The 20,870-nt window shown below is 43.5% G+C and overlaps 1 protein-coding gene, 1 long non-coding RNA gene and 1 pseudogene across 4 annotated transcripts in view; all 3 read right to left on the bottom strand.

Moving 5' to 3' along the window:
• Window positions 1-978: 978 nt before the first annotated feature.
• ZNF134 (zinc finger protein 134) overlaps window positions 979-20,870 on the bottom strand; it is a 57,474-nt gene continuing 37,582 nt past the window's right edge. Inside the window, exons 1-3 of one of the 2 annotated variants that reach the window (XM_025848951.2) lie at window positions 7,962-8,087; window positions 3,423-3,518; window positions 979-2,770 (exon numbers count right to left, since the gene is read on the bottom strand). In XM_025848951.2, the coding sequence (XP_025704736.1) occupies window positions 1,524-2,770; window positions 3,423-3,450 (1,275 nt within the window). In that variant the 5' untranslated portion in view covers window positions 3,451-3,518; window positions 7,962-8,087 and the 3' untranslated portion in view covers window positions 979-1,523. Of the gene's footprint in view, window positions 2,771-3,422; window positions 3,519-7,961; window positions 8,088-20,870 lie in introns of those variants that run through there. The other variant, XM_073888940.1, reaches the window with a different exon arrangement.
• On the bottom strand, window positions 10,774-20,191 carry LOC141371778 (uncharacterized). Of its 2 annotated transcripts, XR_012377005.1 has the most exons (3): window positions 19,141-20,191; window positions 18,954-19,029; window positions 10,774-11,082 (listed from the first exon to the last, which is right to left on the bottom strand). It is a non-coding gene; the product is annotated as an uncharacterized lncRNA (long non-coding RNA). The 2 variants fall into 2 exon arrangements; XR_012377004.1 differs by lacking the exon at window positions 10,774-11,082 and having other exon boundaries at window positions 18,709-19,029.
• LOC112806872 (vomeronasal type-1 receptor 1-like) lies at window positions 12,276-14,659 on the bottom strand (annotated as a pseudogene).

The following is a 20,870-nucleotide window of genomic DNA, read 5'->3' as shown; positions in this document are numbered from 1 at the left end:
CAAATTGCACACTTTACATATGTGCAGCATATGGCATGTTGACTACACCTCAATGAAACTATAAAAAATGATTCCACTGCAACATCTGGGTCTTCCACTTCTACTGGAAAACCAGACTGAGCATCAATATAGTGACTCTACCATCTTTCTCCAAACGCCTTGTAAGAGAACCTCTTCCCCAGCAGCAAGAAGAACTGGCAAGCAGTGAAGGCCGTTTCCAAGTTGAGTCACCAGAAGCTCTGGCTGGTCACAAAATCTGCATCCTTGGACCACAGTGTCCATCCCAGATTTCTTGCCCATGCAGCAAAGACACTAGGTATAGAGCCTAGGGAGGTACAGAAATCGATAAACTTTACATTCTTTGCCCTGCCACTGACCTTGGTCATAGAGTGATACAGCCCTGGAGATGCTAAGAATTCCCATGCATCCCCATCTCACAGAGCCATAGTGACAGGAATGTTTATGGATGTCTTTTTAAAATGGGCACATCCACTCTCATTTGCTGCAGTCTCCCCAAACCCAGTTATTCACACCCAGTGTTTCTGTATCAATTTTGTTTCCTTCCTGGAATGGTAAGTCTTGTGGCCAGACTTGGGTACCAGATCAGATTCTGGCCTTCAGGGCATATGGCACTTGGCAGGTCCTCAGAAACAGCTTCCCCTCAACAGTGCTGCGAAATATGGTATAGATGCTGGAAATAAGACACAGAATCCATGCTGCTCCCAAACATATTGAAGGTTGTCACCCCCAGGGTGATGTCTGGGCCTTCAAAGAACTCTGAAATCCAGACAAAATCAGGCCCATAAACCCCTAAACTGGACTGAAAATGGTTCTCTGCCAACCTGCTCTTCCATTTGAGGCACACAAAACTGGAGCCCCCCCGCCACAGACACACTGTTTATCTCTTCAGTTTGGCAGGGCCTAAGTGTTTTCAAATCATTCCAAACAGTAAAAATAATGTCCAAGATTAACGATGGCTTAAATAATAAGGTCTTTATTATCACAGAAACCAGAGCAACGTAAGACAAGTAGTTCTCCAGGTTAGGTGAATTGGAGGCTGGAAATCTGTCACAAGTACCACATGAGACCAACAATGTCCATGAAGAAAGTAAACCTTTTCTGTAAGCCAGAACACAGCTCAGATCCTCTTGGCTAAAGATGTAAAGTCCACACCTTTTATCAGTCAGTGTGGAGGAAATGAGAAATCCCATTTAATTCAGGATTCTTGTAATTCCCTCCAGGGACTGGAGAGTACAAAATTCTACCTTCCCTGAGGATGTTATGGTAACTAAGCTGGTAGAGCTGAGATGGTTTCAGCCACAGGCATTGCGTGACAAATCTGGCAAGGACCTGTTTGAAAGTGCAACACAACCCACGAAAGCTTCCCTGTACCTGGCATTCATAAGGTATCTCCCTGGTGGTAATGCTGATATATGAGGGTTCAACATCTGATTGATGTCTTCCTCTCAAAGGGTAATCACAGAGCTCCTCCCCCTATGAATCCTGTTGTGTTGAAAGCACTCCTAAAGCCTTCCTGCAGTGTGAACTTTCTGGTGCCGGATGAGGTGGGAGCTTAAACTATAGGCTTTCCCACATTCATTGCACTCATATGGCCTTTCTCCAGTGTGAACTTTTTGGTGCCTAACAAGGTGGGATGTTCTGATGAAATCTTTCCCACATTTGCTGCACACAAATGGCCTTTCCCCCGTGTGAACTCTCTGGTGTGCAATAAAGTCAGAGCTTCGACTAAAGAATTTCCCACATTCAACGCACTCAAAAGGCCTTGCCTCTGTGTGAATTCTCTGGTGTTTAATGAGAGTGTATTTGTGGCCAAAGGATTTCCCACAATCACTGCAAACATAAGGATTTTCCCCAGTATGGATACTCTCATGTTGAACAAGTGTGGATTTGTGTCTGAAGACTTTCCCACAATTGTTACACTTATAAGGCCTCGCTCCATTGTGAACTCTCTGGTGTACAATTAGGTTGGAGTGATGGCTAAAGTATTTTCCACATTCACTACACTTGTAAGGCATTTCTCCAGTGTGAATTCTTCTGTGTTGAGTAAGGTTGTCTTTGCGGCTAAACGCTTTCCCACATTCTTTGCACTCGTAAGGCCTTTCTCCGGTATGGATTCTCTGGTGCTGGATAAGGGTGGCTTTGCGGCTGAAGGCTTTCCCACATTCACTGCACTCGTAAGGCCTTTCTCCTGTATGGATTCTCTGGTGCTGGACGAGTGTGTCTTTGCGGTTGAAGGCCTTCCCACATTCGCTGCACCTGTAATGCATATGTCCACTGTGAGAAGCCTCCCCATTCTCGGTACTCCTTGTCTTCTTCTTGCTATGGGTGGCCTTTTGCTGGTGACTGCCCAAACTGGCCTGGAAGTTCTGCTCCTCCTCACATGGAAAAGGCTTTTCTGACAGGTGAGGTTCTTCATAAGCTCTACAGTTCTTCACAAACGAGGTCTTGCCTTTGTCTCTTCTTAAGGGTTTCTCTACATTGTACTGCTTTTGGTGCTGTAGAAAGTTTGCACTGAACCAGAATTGTCTCCCACATGCCCCACATGTGTAAGGTTTCAGTCCTTGGCGTGTTTCCTGGTGTTCATCCAGGTGCAAGATATCTTTCAAGATGGGGCCACATATGTCACAAGGGTGAGCCATCTGGGTTGATGAACGTGCCTTGGAAATACTATCATGTGACACTTCTACAGAAATGTTCTGCTCAGAAGGTGCCTCTTCATCCTCTTCATTTCTGCCTGCACACCAGCAACCTGAAGGCAGACAAATGCTGTTGAAGTGCATGATGACTGTTGGGAAGGGGCAACCCCGTCACAAATATGTCTAGTATACCCAGGATTTAGTCCATGCGGGTGTTGGCAGGACAGCAGCCTTGGCATCAGGTTAAAGAAAAAACTGCTGTGTAATACTGGGCCTCAAAGAGTGAAAGAATGAGGAAGTCTGCACAAGGGACAAAGACACAAGGAGGGGGTGTAGCTCAGAGAGAACCAGCAGGCAGGATGTCCAATTTACTCCTGTGCAAATGATTTTTAGAAGGGCCTTGGCTATTGGTGAGCACTTTACAGAAATGTATGTCTAGGCCCAGGAAAATCTGATCTAAAATGAGCAAGTGGTATTCAAGAATCATTTAAGGATATATGTACATCTCACAACACATGAGCATTGTCCAATACAGGAGAGCACTGCAGAAGGAGCAGTAGAGAGCACTGGTGAGTGGGTGTGGACAGCCCTGGTTGGAGGTCAGAACAGAAATGACAAGTGTGTAAAGCGTCCAGAATGAGGAGAAAAAGATAGAAAGAGGTATGGTCTATAACCTAGGCACCAAACAGGAGTGGGGCCAGGACAGGCTTCTGGCACTATTTGAACCCAGCCCTGAAGTCACACCCTCCCCAAGCTCCCACTCACCAGGGCCTGTCCACGTCCCTCCTGCCATGGCTAGAGTCCCTCTAAGTCAGGCACTCAGAGTTCTTCCCCCTGCTAAGTTCAGCAACCACAAAGGATCTGGAAGAAAACAAGTCATAGAGGAAAGACAGGGCAAGTAGGAAAGCAGTGGCCCAGAGCAGCCCACCCACAGGAGATTAAGACAACTAAATATTATAAAATGAACATCAGAAATGTCTTGCAGGATCAGCACACTGGGCCCACAGCAGTGACCATGATGGCAATTCATGAGACAGGTAGGCCCAAGGAAATTATAGGAAAGGGGCAGAGTCTAGAGGACAGAGGTATCATGAATGTGGGTAGAGCCATACACCCAGGGAAAGGGCAAGCAGGGTAGTCCACTGGGCTGACCACTAGACTCCTGACCCTCAAACCCTTTCTGGTAACGGTTTAGGGCAGCAGGGGCTGGGGAGTACAGGTAGTAAAGAGGCAATACACAGCTAAGCCCCAGTACCCAGAAAACCTATCTTAGTGAGGGAAAACAGCAGTGCCCGTGGCAGCTATGAGAAGAAAATGGCAACCTTTGAGGGAAGAAAGAATAGAACACAGCCCAGAAAACTGGGGTATGTGGGGCCTTACCCAGGAAGACTGTAAGCACATAAGCACAAAGCATAGAAAACACTGTGTGTGACACAAGTCTCTGGGCCTTATCAAGCAGCCCCCATTCCTCCCAAGAGAAATACACAAACACATCCTTGAAAGTCACATGACCCTGCATGAAGTCAACAACTGAGCACAGGGGCAGCAGCTCTCCCCTGAACTCCTGGACTACCCACCACACATTCACTTTCCTCCCCAGCTCAAGTCAGACCAGATACCAGGCCCTTGTGCCTGGTGCCTACTCACTCTCCCCATTTCCTAATAATCTTTTTGTCCAGCCCAGAACAACAGGCGGGGGACAGATAAGCACTTTTTTTTTTTTTTAAAGATTTTATTATTTATTTGACAGAGAGAGACACAGCGAGAGAGGGAACACAAGCAGGGGGAGTGGGAGAGGGAGAAGCAGGCTTCCCACTGAGCAGGGAGCCCGATGCGGGGCTCGGTCCCAGGACCCTGGGATCATGACCTGAGCCAAAGGCAGACGCTTAATGACCAAGCCACCCAGGCGCCCCCAGACAGACACTTCTGCCAGCTAGTTCCCCTGGGGTCTAGAGTTCATACCTCTCATATACAAATTTGAGTTCAGAATTCTCCCTAGAGTCCCCAGGCTACAAATTCAGATTCCATCTCCAGTACACAATACTCTTGAGACCATAGCTCCCTCATGTCTATGGATACCCACAACACAGGTATCTCCCACATCTCCCACATGATAATCTGCACATAGCATCCAGAGAATTCTTGGTTAATGCATCCAAGATCACATCTGGCTCCAGTCAATGGTCCCCACTGCATTTAACTCTGAACCCAGCTTTTAAATCCTCCCTTCCTGGCCCTATTCCTTGATTCAACTTCAGCAATCCAGAACGACATAAAGATATCAGATAAACCCAGCCCCTTCCCACCTTGCTGTCATATACTAAGGATGCTTTATTCTCAACAATAAAAGACTTAACACTTAATACTAAATTCTCATTCAAAGCCCACACCCACTGTCCTACCTCAAGCACAGTTACTCTGCCAGCTGACCCAGTCTGCCCCTGAGCTCTTCTACCAGCTGGACTGAAACTCCCCACGTCCCACTGAAGGTCACCATGAACACCTGGGAAGCACACAGGGAAGGGAAAGCACCTGCTTGGGCCTCACTTTCACCTCATCTCCAGTATTGCTCTACCCCAGCATCCATCTCGTGTCCACGCTCTCTGGAAGACTTTCCCACCTGCCAGATCCTACTCTCTCCCTCCAAAATGGACCCTAACCCCCCTTTTCCTGTCTCTTAGGCGACTCCTACCCCACTCTGCCAGGTCCACCCCCTTCCAGACCCTTAGTGGCACTGCCACTATGACATAAAGGTCCTCTCCATAAATCGGATAAGCAGCTCTACTCTAATCCATCTACTGACTGCCACCTTCTGGACTTGAATCCCTCTGAAACCCAAACCTGTGTGCCCAGCTGTCTGTCTGTACCTCCACTCAGATTCAACACCGTCAAAGCCTAATTCTTGATATAACTTCTGAAAGTTACTCCCACCACCAACTTCACCATCTCAATGGAGGATTTTTTCATCCTTATACCTTCTCAGGCCAAAAACTTTGAGAGCTGTGGAATCATCCCTGACTCTTCCCATTCTTTTCCTCACCAACCACATCAGAAAATCTGGTTAACCCTACTTAAAGAAAAACAAAACAAAAAAAGGACCAGAATCCAAGCATTTGTCCCTCGCTTCCAGAGTGACCAGTCTAGTCCAGCCATCATCAACAGTGCTCCTTCCTCACTCCAGAGTCTTTTTTTCACTGTGCCGCCAGAGAAAGCCTGTTAAGACCACAGTCAGATCACTCCCTCCTGTTCCAAACCTTCCATGGCTCCCACCATTCTCAAAACAGAAGCCCAGTTCCACAGCTGCCCTTCCAGAGTTGAATCCTGTCCCCTGCTCTCTGATCACACTAGACATAACGGAGACCTGAGGTTCCCTAAACACTCCTAGTTCAGCCTAAAGTGATGTTTTTGCACATGCTGGTTCTTGTGCCTAGGGCACTGTTTCACACTTCATCCCTCTGCACTCAATTCAAGGCAAAAGACCGTTGGTAACACCGGCATCCCCAAACTCAATGGCAAGTAGAAGGGTAAGTAAAGTGAGTGCAGAGATCCTAAGTGCTTCTGCCACCAAAGCAACCTGGCAGAAAGAAGGAGTTGAACGTGGCAGGTTACCAGAATGGGGTATCACGGACTGAACTATTCCTCTAACTCCTGCCCTGCCTTTTGGTGAGAATGATTTCTGAATGTCTAATCTCAGATACTAAGACCTTAGTGTTGCCTCCTATCATATGGGTGTCCATGAACAAAGATGTGTTGCAGTGTCCTAATCTGTAAAGCAAGGATAACAGTGGTACCCACCTAACAGGGCTACTGTTTGTATCGGACACGTTAGTAGATGTCAAGGATCCTTGAATCAACTTTTACTGCCCACAAGCTTCACATTTTCCCAAATGGTTTTGGAGCAAATGAAGGGATAGGTTTTTGATATTTGGGATTTGTTTAAGAAAATGTGATATTTAAGACTTTGATCATAAACACTTACAGGCAACCACTTCAATCAATTACTAAGCATTAATATAAACTTATCATATCTATCCATTTTAAATTTTTTACTGCTTGTGTATACCTGCCAAGTGTCCATTAGTCCTCTCACCAAATGAGCCTACCTGGTACATACTCCTCTGAAGGTGAGCCTGCCGGTGGCCCTTCATTAGAGATGTTCATACTCTCTCCTCACCTAAGAGCTGGAGAACTGATGTACCAGGTCCCTGGTTTGGGCCGAGGCTGACTTTTCCTCTGTTCCACAAGCAGTGCCTTTGCTGAGTCCAGGGTGGCAAATCTCTAGGGTCTCACATCTGCCTCTGCATCTCAGGCCAGGTTCTTTACACCCTACAGCCCTCTCCTGCTGAGACCAGCCAGAACTTCCCGTGCCTCTCTCTGGAGGGAAGGAAGGATGTCCACCCCTTCTTTCCTGCCCTCCAATCTCTCACCTCAAGGGCTACGTAAGAGAAACACAACCTTAATATTCTTCCTCCGAATCTGATCTCCAGGCTTTGACCTGAGGCCTCATCCCTCAGTGGTCTCCAACACAGGCCCCCCCCACACCCGCCCCCCGCCAAACTCCAGACCTGCATGGCCAGATGCCCATGGGACACCTCCTCTGTGAAACACCTTAGCTTCACAATGTCCAAAATGCAACTCCTGATTCCTTCAAAGGAGCTCCCTGCTTCAACGGACCCATTCCCACGGAACTTCAGGGGGGGAAAAAGGAAACAAAAGTGTTTCGGCCTCTCACTCCCTACTTTCACGTACAGCCATTATCTGACACAGCAAGAAATCCTGTTGGTTTTACCTTTAAAAATCCCACTTCTCCACCTCCAACCTCCCCGCCACGGCTCTGGTCCAGCCACAAGACTCCCGGAGTCCGCGGCCTCCTCACCGGTCTCCTTGCCTCCATGCTCATCACCCCAGCCTACCGTAATCCATCCCCCCGAGCCAGATCACATCACGTTCCTGCACGGCTCCCGGCGTCCTCGCCACGAGGGCACTCGGCTCACTCGGCCTTCCCACGCAGGAACTACCACTCGCCCTTGAGGCTTCCCGCAACTACGAGGGCCCCGGTGTCCTGAATCCTCCCGGCTCGGTCGCGCCTCCAAGCCTTTGCTCGTGATAACCGATCGGCCAGGAACACTTCGACGGCTCATCACACCGGCGGTTAGGAATGGGGGCTCCCCCCAGAAACGCCCCCACAGCCCAGGACACCGGAGCCTGCGCTGCAACGACTTCAACAGGCGCCCCTCATTCAGGGCTTCGTGATTCAGAGTGAAAGACCGAAACGCGTCAAGGTCCGGCGAATAAAGTACCCACCTACGCGGGATCCATCTCCGGGGCCGCCGCCATCACAATCTGAACCACACCGAGCGGGGAGGAGTCCCGGGTCGGGACCCCCCGCACCGCCGTCGCTTGGCCCTGGGCGCGGAGCCTTCGCGGGCGCTGCCACCGCCGGGCCTTCCCGCAATTGGCGCAGGGTCTCTGCCCGTGCCTTCCCGCTTCCGTCACTCCGAACCGAACCTGCGTCCCCAAAGATCCGCTCCGAGGGCTCCACCAGGGGCAGACAAAATGTCCGCTGCGAGGAAGACGCTGGAAGTCCCGCCCAGACGGCTTGCGCGCCTTTAATAGAGCCGCCGCAGCGCGGCGCAGAGATTTCTGGGTAATGTAGTTTCCCTGAGCAATCGGCCTAGTGACCGCGGACTTGCGCCCCGCAGGGGCTAGGCGGTGCGGTCCCGCGAGCGGCGCGGGGAGATGGTGCCTCAAGGCTCAGAGGACGGGGCGGGGCTTCGGCGCCCAGGTTGCGTGCTGTGCAGTCCGCTGCGGGGTGGGTCCAAAAAATGCTGGAAACATTGTTGTAGCTATTCCCAAAGCCACAAAGCCACATGGCCACATCGTGTGAGATACCCTTTTGAGTCCACTCACAGTCCACTCGTATTTCCTTGAGGTTTTTAAATCCATGTAGATGGAAGCTTTAAGTCAGTTTTGGGCGCTTTGGCTGGGTCAGGGGCCCGGGATCAGGGGTCAGGTCAGCGACAGGGCCTGGGGATGACGCCCGGGAGGGTTATTGGGCCGACGAAGGCACTTTCCTGCCGGTGGGGGCGCTGACGGCGGCCAATCCAGGGCGTAGCACCCTGTAATTCAAAAGATCCTTCTTAACCCAAAGCTGAGATATATTGATTTCCCTCTAGGAATATGCCGCCTATCTGAAAAGGGCCATTATAAATGCTTTTTAATGTGCCAGGACTGGTGGCAATAAATATGCAAAGGTGACCATCTGAACCCAGAAATAAAGATTTATATAGCATCATGATCTCATTTCTTTGCTAGGAAGTGATTTTCACTTCACTTGCAATTACAGGGACAGTGTCTGAATTGGGAGTTGAGATTATTTTTGGTAAACGATGAAGAAGAGGAGAGGGAGGGTGAAGGCAGGGGAAGTGGAGGAGGGAAGGAAAGAGGAAGGAAGGAAAGCAAAGAAGGAAAACATTTATTAATTGTTTAAATTACTGAAAGCTATTAATATAATTCTGTGGTTATGCACAGATATACTAAAAAATGGCTCTGGGGGACATATCTGTGACAAGAAAACGGTTAAGATGTCTGAGAAGTGACAGAATGAGGCTGAGCATAAATGGGGCTGAAACATCGAAAACAACAGGGTTTAGTCTCCAGAATGTAATTTCTTTCCATTCTTGAAAATGCTGAGTATCTACCTTGAGGGAGAATTAAAACATTCAGAAGTGTTGTCAGAGGGCAACCCTCTCGGGTCCCCTCCCTCTTTGGGAGCTTTGTACTATCACTCAATAAACCTTGCTTTGCTGCCCACCCAAAACAAAATAAACAAAACAGCGTTGCCAGAATGATGAAGATGAACAAGGATACTGTAATACCATGCTTATTCATGGCTCTAACAAACATTCAAGGAACATCTATGCATTTCAGGCACTATCTTAAGTGCATGGAACGTATTTGAAAACAAGAGACAAAGACCCCAGCCCTCAAGGAGCTTACACTCTACAGTATTCAAGAAAGAGAGAGGAAGAAATATGAAATATATACTGAATTATGTACAATGTTAGAATGTGAGAGGCACAATAGAAAAGAGAGATGAGGGCGCCAAGAAATGGGGTATGAGATGTAGTATTATACAGCCAAGGGAGGCTGATTTGAACCCATGTCTTAGTTTATAAAGGTGACTTAGTGACAACATGGATAGGTCAATGCCATTGAGAGAAAAGCTTAATGTTACTTACCGTTTCCCTAGAAATGAGAGGCATAGCATACCACGAAAGGCCACAGAGGGAACACCAGGCTTGGGTTAGGACACAAAAGCAGGAGCCAAGGGAAGCCCTAGCCCTGAGACTTCATTGTGTTTCTACAGGCAAGGCAAGGAGAACTGGCTAGTTTGAATAATTCCAGTGGGCTTTGGGTTATAGGGGTGGTCCCCAGTTGCCTAGTACCTGGCCCTGGGATGATATAGGGCAGGCAGTTTTCTTCAGGAAACACTTAAATGATTCAACATTCCTAGGTAATGGAGCTCCCCATTTAAGGTAAGCCACTGAGTGCTTATATAAAACCTTGAGCCCATGAAAAATATTAACACAAGTTAAACTCCCTAAAGAAAATATGCAGAGCAGCGCCTGGGTGGCTCAGTTGTTTAGTGTCTGCCTTCGGCTCAGGTCATGATCCCAGGGTCCTGGGATGGAGCCCGCATCAGGCTCTCTGCTCTGTGGGAAGCCTGCTTCTCCCTCTCCCACTCCCCTGCTTGTGTTCCCTCTCTCGCTGTGTCTCTCTCTGTCAAATAAATAAAATAAATAAATAAAATCTTGGGCGCCTGGGTGGCTCAGTTGGTTAGGCGACTGCCTTCGGCTCAGGTCATGATCCTGGAGTCCCGGGATCGAGTCCCACATCGGGCTCCCTGCTGATCGGGGAGTCTGCTTCTCCCTCTGACTCTCTTCCCTCTCGTGCTCTCTATCTCTCATTCTCTCTCTCTCAAATAAATAAATAAAATCTTTAAAAAAAAAATAAAATAAAATCTTAAAAAAAAGTGCAGATTTTCAATTAGAAGACAATGGGCTAATGAAGAAAAAGAAGGGCTCTTTCTTTGAGACACAATGTTTCTCTTGAGTTAACTAGAAGCCAGAAATTTATTTCATTATGATTTATCATTCATAACAAACAGATTGCTTAAATATATTGGACTAAAATGGTATTTAGATAATTTAGGTACATGTTTTATTTCTATAAACTGTATTTTACATGAGATACTTTCAAAACTATAATAGGGGTGACTGGATGGCTTAGTAAGTTAAGTGTCCAGCTTTTGATTTCGGCTCAGGTCATGATCTCAGAGTCATGAGATCGAGCCCATGTTGGGCTCTGCTTAAAATTCTCTCTCTCTCCCTCTCTTCCTCTCTGTCTCTCCCATGCCCTCACTCTAAAAAAGAAAAAATATATATAAAATTAATTTTAATACAATTTTAGTTGTAGACATAATAGAAATGCAGAATTGTACATTTAACCACATATATTTTTTTCCATTTAAAAAAATTTTTTTTAGTTATGTTAATCACCATACATTACATCATTAGTTTTTGATGTAGTGTTCCATGATTCATTGTCTGTGCATAACACCCAGTGCTCCACGCAGAATGTGCCTTCTTTAATACCCATCACCAGGCTAACCCATCCCCCCACCCCCCTCCCCTCTAGAACCCTCAGTTTGTTTTTCAGAGTCCATTGTCTCTCATGGTTCGTCTCCCCTTCCGATTTCCCCCCCTTCATTCTTCCCCTCCTGCTATCTTCTTTTTTTCTTAACATATATTGCATTATTTGCTTCAGAGGTACAGATCTGTGATTCAACAGTCTTGCACAATTCACAGTGCTCACCGTAGCACATACCCTCCCCAATGTCTATCACCCAGCCACCCCATCCCTCCCACCCCCGACCACTCCAGCAACCCTGTTTGTTCCTGAGATTAAGAATTCCTCATATCAGTGAGGTCATATGATACATGTCTTTCTCTGATTGACTTATTTCACTAAGCATAACACCCTCCAGTTCCATCCATGTCGTTGCAAATGGCAAGATCTCATTCCTTTGGATGGCTGCATAATATTCCATTGTGTATATATACCACATCTTCTTCATCCATTCATCTGTCGATGGACATCTTGGCTCTTTCCACAGTTTGGCTATTGTGGACATTGCTGCTATAAACATTGGGGTGCACGTACCCCTTCGGATCCCTACATTTGTATCTTTTAACCACATATATTTTTAATGACCAAGTATTGTATTTATGAAGTTAGTGATAATAAAAGTCAAATGATTATTTTTTTTGAAGATTTTTATTTATTTATTTGTCACAGAGAGAGAGAGAGCACAAGCAGGGAGAGCAGCAGGCAGAGGGAGAAGCAGGCTCCCTGCTGAGCAAGGAGCTAGATGTGGGACTCGATCCCAGGACCCTGGGATCATGACCTGAGCCGAAGGCAGACACTTAACCAACTGAGCCACCCAGGCATCCCAAGTGATTATTTAAAGATGAAAATAAAGGTGAAATAAAAATGGAACTCTTTGAAAGTTTCCTTTAAGTACCAACAACTGACAAAATTTTCTAAAAATCAATTTTATTTCATAAAGAATAATAAGTTTCAAGATCTACTAAAGAAAACCAGAGCTGAACAGTAGTTAAAGCAGTAAAAGCAGGTTTTAATCAGGAATTGTGTGATAGTGGAAAAGAGATCCCAGTATAGAACTTGGCTCAATTCCAAATATAGCATGAACAATTAGGGGTTCATAGCCCAAGAAGCAGTGTGGGGGGTCAGTGGATGGAAAAGTACTAAGTAGTAGGAAACCTCAGGGGTAAGGGGGATTGTTGCTGAAAGCAGGCAAATGTGATTAGTACCATTTGGGGGATGGTAGGATGAGCAGTTTGATCAGATATCAAGGGTTTTCAGCTATTAAGGAGGGATGGATTCTGGCTAAACTAACTTAATAGAATTCTTGCTAAAATTGGGCAATGCAAAGATGGGCACAGAAGTCCAAACGTTGAGGTCTAGTTGGGAATAGGATTCTGAGGAACCCGACTAAAGTTTGGTCAAGGAGAGACTCTTTCTCAGCTTTGACCCCTAAATATTGCTAAATTGGAAGTGCATTATTTTACCACTTATTTTTTTAAGGAAAAAATATTGTAAATAAGGTAAAAGAGTGCTAAACTATAATGTGTACTAAATTTTATTTTAATTAAATTATTTTTTACCACAGTTTTGATTATTTCACTGACAAAAATTCTCAGAGATCCATGATCTTTCCTATGAAAGGTTTTGATCATTGACATGACCTCCAGCACCTGCCAGAAGATATCACCTACTTTCCTGCCTTGCCACATTGTATACCACATACTCTTAGCTAAACATCATGAACGTCTTTTCATTCTTTGAAGTCCACCTGTGTTGTACCAATTTAGGGTATTCCCCAGTCATTTTCTTTTCCCTTGAAACATTTTTCACTCAACTGCTTTAACAATGCAATAAATCTTTTGGATGCCACTTCAGAGTTTGAATCAACAGTGAGTTTCCATTCCAGAACTCCTGAACACTGAAAATTTCCCCCATGTCATTATCATTATTGCCTGATATTCTTCAATGAATAGCTTATGCAGTTTTAGAAAGTCATTGTCATATGTACACCATGTTCATTTTTGGCAATCATATAAGCAGTATGAGGCCAGGGTTATTTTTGCTGTTATTCCATACTGATCCCTATGTGATAATAGATCATCTGGCATAAAACATGAGTGTTTTATGTGTAAACACACACAAAAAAGTGATTAAATATTTTAATAAATAAATTATAGGATGCCCTATAGGGAACTTATTGTCCAGAGACCATACTTGGAAAAATAATTGTGTTCCCCAGAAACCAGAGAACTAAGAGGCACGGGTGTCACTGCCAAGGAAGACAAAGAGGCTGAATGTTGGAAAGCCAGAAAATGCCAGTGCACAGACACTCACCAAACAGTGGCTTGGGTTCACAATAAGTGTTACCCACAAAGACAAAATGGAAGAGAGAAAATAAAAGGAGATGAATATGCTCACCAGGACCAGGGTGGTACGTGTGGCTCTAGCCTCGTGGGAAGGTCTAGGAAAAACGTTGTTGCTGTGAATGTGTTGGACTCTCTGCTTGTGCCTGAGCAGGACAAAGACCATGGAGCCACTAGACCAGGCCATGAGGCTGAAACAAGTAACATCAACGAAGGGGAACATGACTGCATGTACTAAAACTACAGATTTGTTCGGAATGGGTGAATTACAATATTCATATGTTTTTTCCATACTCGTGTTTTTTCTCTTTTTTGGTCCAGTAACATGCAAAGCAATAAAATATTTAACAGGAGATGCAGGATCTACCAGAGGAAACAGCAGAAGCCAATGCACTTTGGGAATCTAATCTTGAGCTCTAACCACATAGCAGTGTTAGTGTTGAGCTTACTGGCCTGGAAACCCCTGAGAAGGCAGGTGGTGCTGAGGGAAACCCCTCTGGCCACTCAGTGAAAATAGAAGACAAGCTTACATCCAGCATCATCAATGAAAGATTCTAACCCAAATGCTGCCATTGTCTGAGGAATTCCCTTATTAAAAAGAACCAAGTTGTTAGCTATGACTAGGTGGATGAGAATCAAGTCTGTGGGTCTCCACATGTGCTTAGTGAGTGAAGTAAAGATATAAAGACAAAGAAGTGAGGAGTTTCCCAGGATCCCTATTCTAGCCTGAGTGAGGGAAATAATACCCACATTTAAATTAGTGGAAACCATTTCTTCAATTTAAAGGGGATACTGGTGGCTCTTTTTATTTGAATCACAGGAATCTGGAGACTAAAATAGAAAATTTTGTTATTCTCAATACACTAATAAAACATCTCTGATCACATAATTTCTCAACTCAGTATGAATATTTAGACATGCCTTTCATATATGCAAGACAATTTTTTGCAGGACTATTTGTTTTTTGTTCTGTTTTTTTTTTTAAAGATTTATTTATTTATTTATTTGAGAGAGAGAGAGAGAGAGAGAGAGAGAGAGAGAGAGAGAAACAGCATGAGAGGGGAGAGGGTCAGAGGGAGAAGCAGGCTCCCTGCTGAGCCAGGAGCCGGATGTGGGACTCAATCCCAGGACCCTGGGATCATGACCTGAGCCGAAGGCAGTCGCTTAACCAACTGAGCCATCCAGGTGCCCCTTGCAGGACTATTTGTAAAAATAAAAATTGGAACCAACTCAATGTCAATGAAGAGGAGACTGAAGGAATCATAGTGCATTTTCACAATGGGGCACTAGGCAGCCAGGAGTGAAGTTCTTTTTACTGCTGCATTTCCAGGACATACAATTAAGTAAAAAATAGAAAGTGTCAGAATATTGTGTGCAGTTAGCTATATTTTCCTAATAAAGGGAGTATAACTAATATCCATTTATCTGTGTGTATATGACCATATTTTTTAAATGTAAGAACACATTTAAAAATTATAAAAATGAGGGGCGCCTGGGTGGCTCAGTTGGTTAAGCAACTGCCTTCGGCTCAGGTCATGATCCCAGGGTCCTGGGATCGAGCCCCGCATCGGGCTCCCTGCTCGGCGGGAAGCCTGCTTCTCCCTCTCCCACTCCCCCTGCTTGTGTTCCCTCTCTCTCTGTCTCTCTCTGTCTGTCAATTAAATAAATAAAAAATCTTTAAAAAAAAATAAAAATTATAAAAATGAGCACCTGTAGGTGATAAGTGATGAAAGAATAGAGGAGAAAGTATGAAGTCAGACTGCTCTCAATATATCTGGTTCATGGTTTTGGTTTCAATTTTTTACATATTTAAATATATATGGTGCCAAAAATATTATAAAACATAACTCGAACATAAAACCAAAAAAATAAATAAACCTAAATGTGTGCCAAATTCAGGTTAAATCCAAAGAAAAGGAATTACTTCTATATTTTAAACACCATAATTTGAACATATATTCTATATTAATACATATGTAAACAAGATAAGAACAAATTACTGCACATAGTGTAAATTAAAAAAATAGTATTTTTAAAGATATATTTATTTTTGCGAGACAGAGAGAGAGAGAGTACAAATGGAAGGAGGGGCAGAGGGAGAAGCAGACTCCCTGCTGAGCAGGGAGCCCAATAGGGGACTGGATCCCAGGACTCTGGGATCATGACCTGAGATGAAGGCAGATGCTTAACCAACTGAGCCACCTTTGGAGAATGATAGAAGACCAAATCAACACATTCTAGAAGTGCATTGCGCTACAGAGCCTGCCAAAATCAACACATTCTAAAGGGAAAATAAAGGATTCAGATCTTTTTGCTATCTAAACTTTCTCTTTTTGTAGAAGTTTCAACCTGATAAGAAAAGGGAAACAAAAGTGGAACAGCACCTAAATGGAGGCAACATTCACTAAGGACTATGGAAACCCATAGGTGACAGGACCATGATGAATGTCATGGATGGGTCCAGAGGGCAATACAAGGACCTATGAATTTTTGCTGAAGGAAAGACGGGGTAGGTTCACAGATGAAATGAGTGTGGCCTGGGGTGGTTTCTGTTGTAACCATGTGAAGGATTCATGTGGTTCATATCATTACCGGCTTCTCTTTTATAGATGTTTGAAAAGGTCTATACTAAAGTTGTAAAGTATTTGTTGCAATAACTGACAAATACTGTTTGTTCTGTTTGCCATAATTTTGTTCTTTTATTGTCTACAGCACCATTCTTTCTTATTTTGCATATTTACCCTGTCATTTTCAGATATGAGTTCACTGAAATCTATTTATATTACTTTTTTTTAGTATTTTTCCTAAGTCAGCACCAACAATTCATATGCCTTCATTACAAGGAGAGGAAAGTGATAAAAGGAAAGCCATCCACACAGGTAGAGCTGCAAAGTGAAACATGCAAGACCCAACCAGGTGGGTGGGTATTTCCCAGCTCTGACCAATTTTTACCTTGTATTGCCGTATCAACAAACCCAGGTCGGTTTCTGCAATATTCTCAATTTTTATTAAAACACTATACAGGCAAGCAAAACATACCTATTGTTTAGGAGTAACATCTGGGCTTCCAATCATGGTCTCAGCAATAAAGATGCAGTATATTAAGGAGATACTACCTCAAGCACAACTTCTATTTTTTCCAAAATTACTGGGTATTGGGTTTTTTTTGCCTTTTTTATTTTTGTATTATTGTGGATAAATATTATTAAAATTTTTTCTGAAATAAGATCACAATGCTGTACACCACTATTTTTTGCTTAATATATTTCAGGCATAGTCTGTCAATAAACTGAAATATAATCCTGGATGTATTTATGGAAATCACAAAATCACATGTATAACATTCAGAGAAGAGGCAGGAGCATAATGGCTAAATACAGTGAATAAAATGAATTATTATTAATACTAATAAGTGTTTAGAATATACACAAATGCTACATTTAAAAAAAGTAATAAACTACATTTTTCTCTCTAGAGACAGTGTTGTATTTAAAAATGTAAGCACAAAATGTTATGAAGGATATGCTTATTTATATAATTTGATAATAAAATTGTAGAAATGTGGAAGAAACACTGAAAGAAAATGCATGAATTTTTAAAAAGATCTAAATAAAGCAGAGATAAGCCATGGTCCCAAATGGGGAGCTTTAACATTAACAAATGAATCCATAAAATAAATAAATGTATGCTTAAACCTAACTTATAACCAAATAATAATGTATACAAGTTTCCTGTGCCAGTGAAAAAGAAGAAAAACAAATGAAATTGTTTTTTTTAAAGGATTTTATTTTATTTTAAAGATTTTATTTTTAAGTAATTTCCACCCAACGTGGGGCTCAAACTCGCACCCCTGAGATCAAGAGTTGCATGTTCTTTCAACTGAGCCAGCCAGGCATCCCCAAATGAAATTGTTTAATGAGAGGATTAATTCTCTTGGTTATTGAAAAAATAAATGCAATTACAGCTTGGTTTTGGTCAATAGCTAGAGAGTAAAATCAAGGTTATGAGATAGATTATAAACAGAGCTATAAACTGTTGCAAAGTATTGGACATGTAGGGAGGTAGGGGACAAATATAGATAAAATTGGATAGATCTTTTTGTATGTAAGATAGAGAGATAAAGATTTACAGGTATGAAAAATAGAAACTTAGTGTGAATAAAAATGAATTTAAAAATCAGTTGGAAAAGAAAAGTTCGTTTGATACATATTATTAAAATATTTCCACACTTAAAAAACGAAAAAGAAAAAAGAAAGAAAAAATATTGGGCGCCTGGGTGGCTCAGATGGTTAAGTGTCTGCCTTCGGCTCAGGTCATGATCCCAGGGTCCTGGGATCGAGTCCTGCATCGGGCTCCTTGCTCAGCAGGGAGTCTGCTTCTCCCTCTCCCTCTGCCTCTCCCCCTGCTTCTTCTCTCTCTGTCTCTCCCACAAATGAATAAATAAAAATCTTTAATAAAAAAAAGAAAGAAAGAAAGAAAGAAAAAATATTTCCACACTTGGGGTGCCTGGGTGGCTGTCATTAAGCGTCTGCCTTCAGCTCAGGTCATGATCCCAGGGTCCTGGGATCGAGCCCCACATTGGGCTCCTTTCTCAGCGGGAAGCCTGCTTCTCCCTCTCCCTCTGCCTCTCCCCCTGCTCATGCTCTCTATCTCTGCGTCTCAAATGAATAAATAAAATCTTAAAAAAAAAATCACGACAGAATAAAAGCAACTGCTAAGGTTCAGGGAATATCAAAGGACTTTTATAAATCTGGTTAAATGTCAGGGTCATATGGAGCTTTTAACACAGTAATATTACCTGATGATTCCTGCTCCCTAACCTCAGAAATTCAGAGAGGGCTATGACAGAGAAGGCAGAGGACATCAGCTATTAGGTTTCTACTTCTTGGGAACCCTCAGAAAATATCTCTTCTGCATATATTTGTGTCCAGGTTCTTACCCCAGGAAAATGAGATTATACTAACACATACTATTTCTTAAAATGTTTTCTTTTTTTAAAGATTTATTTATTTATTTGAGAGCGAGAATGAGAGAGAGAGAGAGAGAGAGTATATGAGAGGGGGGAGGGTTAGAGGGAGAAGCAGGCTCCTCGCTGGGCAGGGAGCCCGATGCGGAACTCGATCCCGGGACTCCAGGACCATGACCTGAGCTGAAGGCAGGCGCTTAACCAACTGAGCCACCCAGGCGCCCACTTAAAATGTTTTCTTAGCAATGTCATTTTTCTCTAAGACTCTCTTTTTATCTAAAAGGAAGCTCTACTTACCAACTATCATTCCCCACAGAAACAGCAGATTTTGTGGTCACATCTGAAGCATGTGTGCAAAAAGTGTATCTTATCCCTGAAATAAAGTTTTGGGGCATCAGATCTCATCTCTTTTCTGAGAAGTGATTATCATTTCACTTAAAATTGCAGTGACAGTGTCTGCATGGAGTTGAAATCATGATCTCACCTCTTTGTTGGGAAGTGATTTCATTTCACCTATAATTGCAGTGACAATGTCTCCACGGAGAGTTGAAATTCTCTGAAAAAAAAAATTGTAACACAAATTACTAGAAGCTGTTAGTAGTGATTAATTAATCCATTTAGAAAGAAAGAAAAGCAGGAAGCAAGAGGAAAACAAAGCTAAGTTGTCTGAAAACTGTCAGGTGGAAATAGATGACACTGGTCTCATGTACACATGAAGTGAAATAAGGAAGCTTCACTCAAGGCTGGTCTGTGTTTCTGGCCAACCTGAGGATTTTGCCTACCCCAATATGATTCTTACAATGTCCAACTGTATTCTGAAAGACAGGGGGAAAGAAAGAAACATTAAGTAAAAATCGCTAAAGTGTTAGAAATTAACACGAGGAAAGTAAGGCAACATTTTTAAAAAGATTTTTATTTTTTTAGAATCTCTACACCCAACATGGGGCTCAAACCCACAACCCAAGATTGAGGGTCACTCTACCAACTGAGCCAGCCAGGCACTCCCAAGGCAACTTTTATTCACTACTTCAATAAACAGATGTTAAGCACCTAAAGTGTGTCACACATTATTCTTGGTGTAAGTGATCCATAGGGGGTGAGAGGAAGGGGGATGCTAGCAAAGAACTTACCTGTATTGACACAGATAGTAGATAATAATAACAAATTATTCACTATGCTATATGATGATAGGTACCTTGGAGGGGAATGAGCTAGAGTTGGGAGCTAAGCAGGGAATAAGAGGGTGCACTATTAAATAGAATAGTAAGGGAGACTTCATGCCAAAATGAAACTTCAGGCAATACTTGAATAAAGATCAATTAAGCCATGTGGCATTTTTGAGCATATGATTCAAGCACAGGTATTGGCCAGTGTCATGTGCCAAGCAAAGCCAGGTATGTATGCCCATGCAACTACATGAGTAAAGCAGAGTGTTCAGTCAGAGAGGAACATAAGCTAAATATCTGTGAAGGTCCCTTAAGGTCCTATGAGAATTTTGAATTCTAAGTAAAATGAGGAGTGCTTCCAGGGTTTTGATCAAATATGGACATTACCTGATTCATACTTTGAAAGGGTCATGTTGGCTGGAGAGTTGACAAAAGACTGGAAAAGAAGAAGCATAGGATAAAGATCAGTTAGATGACCCTTGCAGAAATTCAGGTAGAGGATGGTGGCTCTTCTCAGGCTAAGGGCAGGCATAGTGATGAAAAGGGGTCAGATTCATGATGTTTTGAAAGTAGACTTAATCAGATTTCCTATGGGACTGGTTCTGTGGTATGAGAAAAAGAATGAGTCAAGAATGAGCCTGAGATTTTTAGTCTCAGCAACTGGAAGGATGGAGTTGATATCAACTGAGAAAGGGAAAGCTATGGTCAGAGCAGAGTGAAAAGAAAGCTCACAGTGATACCACCAAATGCTGGCAAGGATGTAGAGCAACAGGAACTCTCACTCATTGCTGGTGGGGATGCAAAATTGCACAGTCACTTTGGAAGAAACTCTGGCAGTTTCCTACAAAACTAACACAGGCTTACCAGGCAATCCAGCAATTGAACTCCTTGGTATTTACCCAAAGGCGTTGAAAACATATCCACACAAAAACCAGTGCATGGATGTTTACAGGCAACTTTATTCCCAATCACCAAAACTTGGAAGCAACCAAGATGTCCTTCAGTGAGTGAGTGGATAAATAAACTGTGGTACATCCAGACAATGGAA

Source organism: Callorhinus ursinus, unplaced genomic scaffold (genome assembly GCF_003265705.2).
Source record: "Callorhinus ursinus isolate GAN/ISIS: 27379988/994484 unplaced genomic scaffold, GSC_fseal_2.0 scaffold100, whole genome shotgun sequence".
In the NCBI taxonomy this organism is placed as follows: domain Eukaryota; kingdom Metazoa; phylum Chordata; class Mammalia; order Carnivora; family Otariidae; genus Callorhinus; species Callorhinus ursinus.
This window is presented reverse-complemented; position numbering and strand designations above follow the sequence as displayed.